Below are 13,465 nucleotides of genomic sequence, written 5' to 3' on the forward strand. Positions count from 1 at the left end.
GTTTTCCCAGTCGGGGCACATGCGGGAATCTGTCTCTCTGCCTCCCATCCTCTCATTGAATAAAAAAAAAATTTTAATTTAAACCAATAATACCTACAAAATATACAGAACAATACATTTTTTAAAAAGCAGAAAACTTTTTTTTCAAGTGCACATGGATTATTTCCCAGGACAGACCATACGTTAGGTCATAAAACAAGTCTCAATAAATTTTTTAAAAATCATATATTTTCTTTAACCACAATGGAATAAAAGTAGAAATGAAGATGAGAAAGAAAACTGGAAAATTAGCAAATATGTGTAAATTAAATAGCATACCTTTAAACAATCAATGGATCAAAGAAGAAATCACAAAGGAAAATACTAAAATATGTACATAGAGATAAATGAAAACAAAAGCACAGCTTATCAAAAGTTATCAAATGTAGCTAAAGCAGTTCTCAGAAATTTACAGCTACAAACACCTACATTAAAAACAAAAACTCAAATCAATAACTTAATTATGCACCATAAAAAAACTAGAAAAATAAAAGCTCAAGGAAGCAAAGGGAAGGTTATAATAAAAGGTAAAAATAAATGAAATTGAAAAAGAAAAACACTAGAGAAAAATCAATGGGACCAAAAGATAGTTCTTGCAAAAATCAACAGACAAATAATCTTTACCTAGATTAAGCAGCGGGGGGGATAGGGGGACTAGAATTAATAAAAATATAAACTGCCAAAAGTAACTCACATACTAACAGAAAATCTGAACAAACCTCTAACAAAGTAACTGAAAAAAAGAAAAGCCCAGGAACAGACTTCACTGGTAAAATCCACTAATCATCAAAAGACTTAACACCAATCCTTTTCAAATCCTTCTATTTCTTTTTTTTTTTTTTAATTTTTTTTTGGGGGGGGGGATTTTTCTATTTTTTTATTTTTTATTTATTGATTTTTAGAGAGAGAGAGAAAGAGAGAGAGAGAGAGAGAGAGAAAGGGGAGGAGCAGGAAGCATCAACTCCCATATGTGCCTTGACCAGGCAAGCCCAGGGTTTCGAACCGGCAACCTCAGTGTTACAGGTCGATGCTTTATCCCATTGCGCCACCACAGGTCAGGCTCAAATTCTTCTAAAAAATAAAGAAAGGAACACTTCCTAACTTACTCTGTGAAATCAGTACTACCCTTAAACCTAAGCTAGACAAAGATATCATAAGAAAAGACAAGGCCCTGGCTGGTTGGCTCAGCGGTAGAGCGTCGGCCTGGCGTGCGGGGGACCCGGGTTCGATTCCCGGCCAGGGCACATAGGAGAAGCGCCTGTTTGCTTCTCCACCCTGCCCCCCTCCTTCCTCTCTGTCTCTCTCTTCCCCTCCTGCAGCCAAGGCTCCACTGGAGCAAGGATGGCCCGGGCACTGGGGATGGCTCCTTGGCCTCTGCCCCAGGCGCTAGAGTGGCTCTGGTCGCGGCAGAGCGACGCCCCGGAGAGGGCAGAGCATCGCCCCCTGGTGGGCAGAGCGTCACCCCTGGTGGGCGTGCCGGGTGGATCCCGGTCGGGCGCATGCGGGAGTCTGTCTGACTGTCTCTCCCCGTTTCCAGCTTCAGAAAGAAATAAAAAAAATAAAAAAAAGAAAAGACAAATCTGTTTCTCCCAAAGATGTCAGTTGGCAATTCCAAAAATACTTAATATGCATATACTAGGGTTGAAATTAGTATGTTATAGTAAGAAGAGCCAGGACAGGTTTCTCACTGTTAGAAAAAACATTTACAAATAAATAAAAAAGAGAGAATGTTAGAATGAGCTCTATAGTGCTAACTGGAGTTGGAGGTTCAGTGAAAACTCATGATTTTAGAGTTTTGTATTATAATACACATAGATAGAGGCATATACATATTATTTCCTACTTCTATCTGCTGAAAGGGCCTAGAAGCACTAACAACCCAATAAAAATGAGCTCAGCAAGCATCCAAATTTTGAACTCTAAATACCATTCCTCAATAAAAGAAACTGTGGTTCCTTAGAGAAATAGTTGATTCCAGGGCTGGGTAGAAGAAACACAGAATGAGCCTGGAGTCTCTTCTCAAGTCAGAATATACAGAAATTTTGCCCTGGCCAGCAAGGCAAGGGCAACTGGGCACCAGGAGGACGTGCAGTTGGTTAGAGCACCCTCCCGAAGCACAGAGGTTGCCGGTTCAATCCCCAGCCAGGGCACATACAAGAACAGATTGATGTTCCTGTCTCTCTCTCTCCCTTCCTCTCCCTAAAATCAACAGAGTAAACATTAAAAAAAAAAAGCCTGGTCTTGGTTAGTAACATTTTTTAAAAAGAAAAAAATATAGAAGCCAATCCAAAAGAGCTCACAATGGCCAAAGCTGGAAAAATACAAATAAAATTAATAATAGTAGTATTTAATTATATCCCAAAAAATAAGTATCCTTGAGTCAAAACTAATCTAAACAAATTATAAATAAATAAATAAGGGAGAAGGGATTTTGTAAGGAATTCTCTTACTTACAAAAGAATTTCAATTATTAATTGTAAGAAAAGGGGGGGGGATAAAAAATCCCAAGTTGTAACTGATGCAACATATTGTCAAGTATGTTCTTGCGATCCTGCGCCAATGAATAAAGAACTTACTGAGTAAAAGTTTAAGTAAAACAGCACATTTGCATAGCCTCAAAGTACCTCCCCCAAAATATTTTTTTAAATTAACTTTAATGAGGTGACATTGATAAATCAGGGTACATATGTTCAGAGAAAACATCTCAAGGTTATTTTGACATTTGATTATGTTGCATACCCTTCACCCAAAGTCAAATTGTCTTCTGTCACCTTCTAATTGGTTTTCTTTGTGCCCCTCCCCTCCCCCACCCCTTTCCTCTCCTTTCCCCCTCCCCATAACCCCCATACTCTGTCCATGTCTCTGAGACTCATTTTTATGTTCCACCTATGTATAGAATCATATAGTTCTTAAGTTTTTTTCTGATTTACTTATTTCACTCAGTATAATGTTATCAAGGTCCATCCATGTTGTTGTAAATGATCCGATGTCATCATTTCTTATGGCTGAGTAGTATTCCATAGTATATATGTACCAAAGCTTTTTAATCCACTTGTCCACTGACAGACACTTGGGCTGTTTCCAGATCTTCGCTATTGTGAACAATATTGCCATAACATGGGGGTGCATTTCTCCTTTTGAAACAGTGCTATGGTGTTCTTGGGGTATATTCCTAAAAGTGGGATAGCTGGGTTAAAAGGCAGTTCAATTTTTAATTTTTTGAGGAATCTCCATACTGTTTTCCATAGTGGCTGTACCAGTCTGCATTCCCACCAGCAGTGCAGGAGGGTTCCCTTTTCTCCACATCCTCGCCAGTACTCATTCTGTGTTGTTTAGTTGATGAGCGCTATTCTGACTGGTGTGAAGTGTTATCTCATTGTGGTTTTAATTTGCATTTCTCTAATAATTAATGATGTTGAGTATTTTTTCAAATGCCAATTGGCCATCTGTATGTCCTCTTTGGAGAAATGTCTATTCATTTCTTTTGCCCATTTTTTGATTGGATTGTTTGTCTTCCTAATGTTGAGTTTTACAAGTTCTTTATAAATTTTGGTTATTAACCCCTTATAAGACATATTGTCAAGTATGTTCTCCTATTGTGTAGTTTGTCTTTTTATTCTGTTCTTACTGTCTTTAGCTGCGCAAAAGCTTTCTAGTTTGATATAGTCCCATTTGTTTATCCTGTCTTTTACTTCACTTGCCCATGGAGATTTATTGCTGCAAGAGATGTCTGAGGGCTTACTGCCTATGTTTTCTTCTAAGATGCTTATGGTTTCAAGGCTTACATTTAAGTCTTTTATCCATTTTGAGTTAATTTTTGTGAATGGTGTAAGTTGGTGGTCTAGTTTCATTTTTTTGCAGGTAGATGTCCAATTTTCCCAACACCATTGATTAAAGAGGCTGTCTTTACTCCATTGTATGCTCTTACCTCCTTTGTCAAATACCAGTTGTCCACAGAGCTGTGGGTTTATTTCTGGGTTCTCTGTCCTGTTTCATTGATCTATATGCCTGTTCTTATGCCAGTACCAGGCTGTTTTGAGTACAATGGCCTTATAATATAACTTGATATCAAAAAGTGTGATACCTCCCGCTTTATTCTTCCTTTTCAAGATTGTTGAGGCTATTCGTGTTCTTTTTTGGTTCCATATAAATTTTTGGAATATGTGTTCTATATCTTTGAAGTATGTCATTAGTATTTTAATAGGAATTGCATTGAATTTATAAATTGCTTTGGGTAATATAGACATTTTAATGATGTTTATTCTTCCTAATCATGAGCACGATATATGCTTCCACTTGTTTGTATCTTCATTGATTTCTTTTATCAATGTTTTATAATTTTCTGAGTACAAGTCTTTAATCTCCTTGGTTAAATTCACCCCTAGGTACTTTATTTTTTTAGTTGCAATAGTGAAGGGGATTGTTTCCTTAATTTCTCTTTCTGACAGTTCATTGTTAGTGTATAAAAATGCCTCTGATATCTGAGTATTAATTTTATATCCTGTCACCTTGCTGAATTCATTTACCAAGTCCAGTAGTTTTTTGACTGAGACTTTAGGGTTTTCTATATACAATACCATATCATCTGCAAATAATGATAGTTTTACTTCTTCTTTTCCAATTTGGATGCCTTTTATTTCTACTTCTTGTCTGATTGCTGTGGCTAGGACTTCCAGTACTATGTTGAATAAGAGTGGTAAAAGGGAGCACCCCTGCCTTGTTCCTGATCTTAAGGGGATTGCTTTTAGTTTTTGCCCATTGAGTATGATGTTGGCTGTGGGTTTGTCATAGATGGCTTTTATCATGTTGAGGTATGTTCCCTGTATTCCCACTTTGCTGAGATTTTTGATCATGAATGGGTGCTAGATTTTATCAAATGCTTTTTCTGCATCTATTGAAATTATCATTCCCTCAAAATATTTTTTAATTACACTTAATTGTGCATTCATTGGTCACTTCCCATATGTGCCCTGACCAGGGACAAACCCACAACCTTGGTGTTTTGGGATGACTCTTTAACCAACTGAGCTAATCAGCCAGGGCCCCAAAGGGAAGATAAATTTTAAGGTGTAACTTTATACTTGAAAACTTGGCACACACTAACTTACTCAAATGATGGAGACTGACGTCACCAGTAATAAGACACACTGATGCCCCCTAATACAACATGCTGACAAGGTCACCTACTTCTAGGGTATTCTTTCCAAAATCCATAATTTTACTCAAACCATGAGAAAACAATTGACAAAACCAAATTGAAGGACATTCTACAAAATACCTGATTAGCGCTCATCAAAAGTGTCAAGGTCATGAAAGATAAGGAAAGACTGAAGAGCTGCAGTAAGCTGGAGAAAACTACAGAGACGTGACAACTAAATGTGCTGTGGATTCTGAATTGGACCTTGAAAGAGAAGGACATTACTAGGAAAATCAAGGAAATTCAAATAGTTTCCAGTCTAATTAACAGTACTAAATCAGTGTTAATTTCTTGGTCTTGATGATTGGCCCGTGGTTATATAAGGTCTTAACACTAGGGAAAACTGGGTAAAGAATATGCAGAAACTGTGCTATTTTTGTAACTCTTCTGTAAATCTAAAATTATTTCAAAATAAAAATATTGGCTCTGCAAGATTTTAATTATAGAGCAAGAACCTTTATATACTGTTTTTATAGGATATAAAACAAAGTAGAGAATTATTTCAACCAGGTTAAAGAAAAATTAAATACTCAAAGGCCTCAAAAAACAAATACTTCAAAGAACTAAAAATGAATTATCTAGAAACTAGAATTACGTAAATATGGATGTTTTTCTTTACACTTTTTGGTATTTTCTGATATTTTCTCCAATTAACATGGATTACTTTCACAATCAATGAAATTTTTTTAAATTCTAAAAAGAATTATAAACCTTGCACCAATACAAAAGATAAATTAAGGAATGACAGACTGGAAAGTACTAAGTCATTCCAGTTGTTAAAGGATGAAATAATGCGTATCTAAAACACAATCAATAGAATAGGTATACTGAGGAATATAGTAAGTTAGAGAAAAAGAGATTTTCAACCTAAGCCAGTGGATAGCTAATGGTGCCATTACCAAAATGGGCAGAAGAGGTTAAAAGAGAGAGTAATAAACTCCACTGTGGACAACTGAGCTTGAAGTACCTGGGGATCATCTGAGAGAATATAGCCAACGGGCTACTGCAAACAAAAGGATGAAAACTCAGATGGGAGACTTGGGCTAGATGGAGATAAAGAATCTAAAGGTGTCAAGTTACAAGTATTCAATGAAGCCGTGGAGATAGTTTACTACTCCTGCCATCATAATGTAGAGCAATAAAAGAAAGCCAAGGACAGAATCAGAGAGAATTCATCAGACAATGAGCCAAAGAAAAGCTAACAGGAAAAAATAAAAAGAAACTGAAAGGGTTTGAGAAAAAACTAAAAGAGACTGGTGTATCTGAAGCTAATAGGAGAAATCTTTATTTTCTACCATGTTTGCTAGAGTTCAATAAGGATGAGAATTAAGTCACTTCTGTTAGATTTCGTGGTAAGTGAGTCATTACTGATCACAGCTAAACAGATGGTAATGAAGACAAGTTAGCCTGTAGAAAACTGAGTAGTCAGTAAAAAGAAAAATGAATTAGTATCAAGCACATACAAAAAAAGAGTTCTGCAATTTCTTTCACTTAAATATTCCCAACTGAATTTAAATTAGTACAACCATTATGAAAGAAAGTATGGTGGTTCCTCAAAAAATTAAGAATAGAACTACCACATGACCCAGCAATCCCTCTACTGGGTATCTACCCCCAAACTCAAAAACATGGGTACATAAAGACACATGTACCCCCATGTTCACTGCAGGATTGTTCACGGTGGCCAAAACAAAGAAACAGGCAAAATGCCCTTCAATAGAGGATTGGATAAAGAAGATGTAGTACATACACACACACACACACACACACACACACACACACACACACACACACACACACATATTATGGAATACTGCTCAGCCGTAAGAAATGATGACATCGGATCATTTACAACAACATGGATGGACTTTGATAACATTATACTGAGTGAAATAAGTAAATCAGAAAAAACTAAGAACTATATGATTCCATACATAGGTGGGACACAAAATTGAGACTCATGGACATAGATAAAAGTGCAGTGGTTACCAGGAGGAGGGGAAAGGAAGAGAGGGAAGGGAGTGGGGGGGGCTTAAAGAGAAACAAAATAGAGGGTGATAGAGGATGATTTGACTTTGGGTGATGGGTATACGGCACAATTGACTGTCCAAATGATGTGGAGATGTTTTCTCTAAATCTATGTGCTCTGGTTGGCCAATGTCACCCTGTTAAATTTAATTGTCTAAATAAAAAAAATTTTTTTTTAAAGGGAAGGAAAAATATTCCCAACATATGCTGGACTAAAGCCAGCTTAAAGACAATATTCAGGGCAGCTTCTATTTCCTGTAAGATAACCTGAAAAGCCTACTACAACAAAACTTTTACCTAAACTAATAGATAACCTTGAATAATTCCGTAGTAGTGTTAGATAGAAAAAAAAAAGATAAAGACAAAAATATAGAAAACCGCCCTGGCTGGTTGGCTCAGTGGTAGAGCGTCGGCCTGGCGTGCAGGAGTCCCGGGTTTGATTCCCCGCCAGGGCACACAGGAGAGGTGCCCATCTGCTTCTCCACCCCTCCCCCTCTCCTTTCTCTCTGTCTCTCTCTTCCCCTCCTGCAGCCAAGGCTCCATTGGAGCAAAGTTTGCCCAGGCACTGATGAGGATGGCTCTGTGGCCTCTACCTCAGGCGCTAGAATGGCTCTGACTGAGGCAGAGCAATGCCCCAAGATGGGCAGAGCATCGCCCCCTGGTGAGCGTGCCGGGTGGATCCCAGTCGGGCACATGCGGGAGTCTGTCTGACTGCCTCCCCGTTTCTGGCTTCGGAAAAATACAAAAAAAAAAAAAATAGAAAACCAAATAAACAGACGGCACAAATAAGAGAATAAAAATAAATGTTTATCAATAATTTATTAATATTCAACAATAACTATAAGACCAACTAAACATACTAGTTAAAACACAGATTGTTCAAATGGATTTTTAAAAATTCAGCAATTCTATACATAGGTGTCAATCCAAGAGAAATGAAAGCATTTGTCTACAAAAGACTTATACACTAATGTCCACAGCAGCTTTATCCATAATCCAGTCAAAACCTTGAAGCAACTGAAATATTCAAATAGAGGTGCATGGATAAATAACCATACAACCGAAAGGAACAAAATACTGATATACCTAACAACATGGATGAATCTCAAAAACATTTTAATGATAGTCTGACTGGTAGTGATGCAGTGGATAGAGTGTCAACCTGAGACACTGAGGTCCCCAGTTTAAGATCCTGAGGTCACTGGCTTGAGCGTGGGGTTCCAAGTGAGAGCAGGATCATCAACATGATCCCAAGATCATTGGCTTGAAGCCCTAGATCACTGGCTTGAGCCCAAGGTCACAGGCTTGAGCAAGGGGTCTCTGGCTCAGCTTAAGCCTCCCCCCATTCATCAAGGCACATATAAGTAATCAAATGAACAACTAAAGTGAAGCAACTACGAATTGATGCTTCTCACTCTCTCTCCCTCGCTTTCTGTCCCTCTCTCTAAAAATCAATTTAAAAAATTTTACTGAGAAATTGAATAATCCATTTTTATAAAGTCTATAGAAAAGCACTATATATATATATATATATATATATATATAATCAAAAAGCAAATCAGAAAATGATTGGGAGTGGAGCACAAGGGAACCTTCAAGGGTAATAAAATTGTTCTACATCTTGATTGTGGTCACACAGGTATAACATTTACCAAAACTTATTGAGATGTGTATTTTTTTTTTTTTTTTGTATTTTTCTGAAGCTGGAAACGGGGAGAGACAGTCAGACAGACTCCCACATGCGCCCGACCAGGATCCACCTGGCACGCCCACCAGGGGCGACGCTCTGCCCACCAGGGGGCGATGCTCTGCCCCTCTGGGGCGTCGCTCTGCCGCGACCAGAGCCACTCTAGCGCCTGGGGCAGAGGCCAAGGAGCCATCCCCAGCGCCTGGGCCATCCTTGCTCCAATGGAGCCTTGGCTGCGGGAGGGGAAGAGAGAGACAGAGAGGAAGGAGGGGGTGGGGGTGGAGAAGCAAATGGGCGCTTCTCCTATGTGCCCTGGCCGGGAATCGAACCCGGGTCCCCCGCACGCCAGGCCGACGCTCTACCGCTGAGCCAACCGGCCAGGGCCGAGATGTGTATTTTAAACGGGTTTGCTTCACTGTATATAAAATTTCAATAAAGTGATTTTTAAAAATTGATCCAACCAAACACTTGCATATAAGAAACACCTAAAATATCAAGACATATAGGTTGAGGTTAAAGGAAGAAAAAAAAAAAAAAAAGACCTAGCAATTGTTAGTAACAAAAATGAAATCTAGATAGTTATATTACTATCAGAAAACATACACTTGAAGGCAACAAACATTACTATGGATAAAGAAGACTACTAAATAAGGACTACTAATAGATTTTATTGCTGTTTTAGTATGTGACAATTAAAAAATATACTCTTTTCATGAATATATAATAGATTTTTGAAACCTGACCATATACTAGGCAGATAGCACTCTTCAATAAATGGGGTTTTTTTGTTTTGTTTTGTTTGTTTTGTATTTTTCTGATGTTGGAAACGGGGAGGCAGTCAGACAGACTCCCGCATGCGCCAGACCGGGATCCACCCGGCACGCCCACCAGGGGGCGTCGCTCTGTTGCAACCAGAGCCATTCCAGCACCTGAGGCAGAGGCCACAGAGCCATCCTCAGCGCCCAGGCCAACTTTGCTCCAATGGAGCCTTGCCTGCGGGAGGGGAAGACAGAGACAGAGAGGAAGGAGAGGGGGAGAGAGGGAGAGGTGAAGAAGCAGATGGGCGCTTCTCCTGTATGCCCTGGCCGGTAATCGAACCCAGGACTCCTGCACTCCAGGCCGACGCTCTACCTCTGAGCCAACCGGCCAGGGCCAATAAATGTTAAATAATTTGTATTAGAAATCATGTACAAACCATTATGGAGGAAAGTATGGTGGTTCCTCAAAAAACTGCAAATAGAACTACCTTATGACCCAGCAATCCCTCTACTGGGTATATACCCCAAAACCTCAGAAACATTGATACGTGAAGACACATGTAGCCCCATGTTCATTGCAGCACTGTTCACAGTGGCCAAGACATGGAAACAACCAAAAAGCCCTTCAATAGAAGACTGGATAAAGAAGATGTGGCACATATACACTATGGAATACTACTCAGCCATAAGAAATGATGACATCAGATCATTTACAGCAAAATGGTGGGATCTTGATAACATTATAAGGAGTGAAATAAGTAAATCAGAAAAAAACAAGAACTACATGATTCCATACATTGGTGGAACATAAAAATGAGACTAAGAGACATGGACAAGAATGTGGTGGTTACCAGGGGTGGGGGGAGGGAGGACAGGGGGAGAGTTAGGGGGAGGGGGAGGGGCACAGAGAACTAGATAGAGGATGGCGAAGGACAATCTGACTTTGGGCGAGGGGTATGCAACATAATCTAATGACAAAATAACCTAGACATGTTTTCTTTGAATATATGTACCCTGATTTATTAATGTCATCCCATTACCATTAATAAAAATTCATTTAAAAAAAAAAAAAAAAAAAAAGAAATCATGTACAAACCATATAACAATAATACATTTTGGGTAAAAGTTAATAACAAATATATAACCCCCAAAATCTAACTTATGTGTAATTATTTCGAATAAATATTGCTTTGACCCATTAGTTACCAAGAAGTCAATTACAATTGAATAATAAACTAATCAAAATCTGTGGAAGGTAGCTAAAGTAATACTTAGAGAAAAATTTACAAGGAAAGATTTATAGAATATTCAATATTAATGAGTTAATCCAATTTAAGTTAGAAAAAGAACAGATAAACAAAAACAATAGATTAGTGAACAAGAAAATAAAAATATAATGAAGATGATTCACAAAGCTAAAATCAAGTTATTCGAAAAGACTAAAACTGGACAAGCCCCTGATAAAACTGGTCAAGAAAAACAACCAAATGCGCGGGCGCGTGCACACACACACACACACACACACACACACACACACACACACACACACTATTAGGGATGGAAAAGGGGGTTAATTACAGAAACATCAAAGCTTCAGGTACATTTGGCTACAGTGTTGGGCAGAAACTGATTACAGATCATGACATATTTGGTCACCGTGGCCATTCATTTTTACTTACCGCCAACAGAAGACACATTTATTTGCACATGCTAAGCTTGGGGTGGTTTCCATGCAACGGTGGCTTTCGATGCCATAGAATGTATGTTTATAGCAACCTCCTCTCCCTCGGAGCATTGACTGTAAGTAAAAAAAAAAAAAAAAAAAAGAGGTAATTTAAATAAAATCCTCAGAGCAAAGAAACAAAACACCAAGGCATCATTTTTAAGAAGTAATCATGTGTTGTAAAACCATAAATACCCCTACTGGTATCTGCACTATACAGGAAATTAACACAATAGAATTACAGTATCTTGATAATGATTTGCAGTTTCTAAAACTCAATGAAATAAACCTAAGATTCAATAATGTTGAAGCTCTATAGGGAGTACCACTGATACTTTCATTTTCAAATCTATCCAACTGTCTCAAATAGTATCAGTTCAGTAATACATAATGCCAAGGGATAGATAAGACAGTCTCTAGAAAACACATGTAGCTAATCGTATGAAAGGGTATCTCCGCTAAGAATAAGGGAAGGTAGGTAAGAAAGTGCATCATGGAGCTGAGCAGTAGAATTCAAACATATTGACATTGTTGAGGAGATGCCTCATATATATTGTATAAGCAGCAGATTATTTGAAAAACAAAAACCAACAACAAAAAACACTATTTAATACATGAGTAGTAAAACACAACAGTAAGAATAAAAAATTTGAAGAAATAATGCAGATTAATTAGGGTTGGAGTCACAAGATAATATCAAGCTTTTTAAGGTATCATAAGATTTGTCCAAAGCTTTGTGTAAGATTGGCTTGATTTCAATAAAACCTGTGAGGTTTCAAAAACCTGTGAGAAGGTTATGCAAGCGGAGTCATAATGACTTGGCTCACAGATCAGCGGGAGAAGGGAAGGATACGAAGGTGGTACAGCCTCTGATATTCCCATTTAGAGGGGCAAAACAGAGAAAGTCATCCAAGATAAATGAGATTTTAAGCCTAAATAATTGAAATATAATGAAATTAAAAACAGCAACAACAGAGATATCAGTGTACTAATATGGTAATACTGTCCACAATGAAATAAAATATACATAAAATCTATTGGCTTGATTACTATGTCAGTTGTTTAGGAAGTCTTTTATTTTCTTGTCCTGATAAAAGGAGTTCCCTATCCATCTCACTTGGTACAGCTGATCCTTGATCAAAGAGGCTTGAAATGCACAGGTCCACTTAGATGAGGATATTTTTTAAATAAACACTGTGTATGTATTTTCTCATTGTGACTTTCTTAATAACATTTTCTTTTCTCTAGCTTACTTTATTGTAGGAGTATAATATATAATACATATAACATACAAAATATGTGTTAACTGACTACTTGTGTTATTGGTAAGACTTTCGGTCAACAGTAGGTAGTAGGCTATTAGTTGTTAAATTTTAGAAGAGTCAAAAGTTATACACAGGTTTTCAACTGTCAGGGTCAGGGCACCTAGCCACCTGTTGTTCAAGGGTCTAATGTACTTGCATTAAGGGGGAAAAAAGGAGTAAAGGCAGAAATATATTGTTCCGGACAGTGGTATTTACAAATTCTTCAAAATGTCCAATGAAATATTCAAGAAGTCTAAATTGCCTTGCTTGTTGGTGGTGCAGTGGATAGAGCGTTGATCTGGAATGCTGAGGTCGCAGGTTCAAAACTCTGGGCTTGCCAGGTCAAGACACATACGATAAACAATCAAGTAATGAACAACTAAAGTAAAGCAACTAGGAGTTGATACCTCTCGCTCCCCATCCCTCTTTCCCCTCTGTGTAAAATCAATAAATAAAATCTTTAATAAAAAAGAAGGAAGGAAGGGAGGGAGGAAGGGAGAAAGGGAGAAAGAGAGAAAGAGAAAGAGAGAAAAAGAAGGCAAAGAGAACATTCAGATCTTATAAATAGCATTAAAAAGTAAAAGACCACCAAATGCCAAACACAGAGTAATTTCCACTATCATGCTAATGGAGAAACAGAGTTGAAGATGTGCATATTTTCATTATTTTCTAAAGTAATAAACCCAAGCATGCTGTGTACATGAGGAATAAGACCAAGCCCCTACTCAT

General features: G+C 37.9%; 1 protein-coding gene across 3 annotated transcripts in view; it reads right to left on the reverse strand.

The window, feature by feature from the left end:
* The window catches only part of LOC136403579 (S-adenosyl-L-methionine-dependent tRNA 4-demethylwyosine synthase TYW1), a 204,900-nt gene that overhangs the window by 113,135 nt on the left and 78,300 nt on the right, over positions 1 to 13,465 (reverse strand). For all 3 annotated transcript variants that reach the window (XM_066382466.1, XM_066382465.1, XM_066382467.1), the window contains exon 10: positions 11,389 to 11,507. In XM_066382466.1, coding sequence (XP_066238563.1) covers positions 11,389 to 11,507 — 119 coding nt within the window. The remainder of the gene's footprint in view (positions 1 to 11,388; positions 11,508 to 13,465) is intronic.

Source organism: Saccopteryx leptura, chromosome 4 (genome assembly GCF_036850995.1).
Source record: "Saccopteryx leptura isolate mSacLep1 chromosome 4, mSacLep1_pri_phased_curated, whole genome shotgun sequence".
Lineage (NCBI taxonomy): Eukaryota > Metazoa > Chordata > Mammalia > Chiroptera > Emballonuridae > Saccopteryx > Saccopteryx leptura.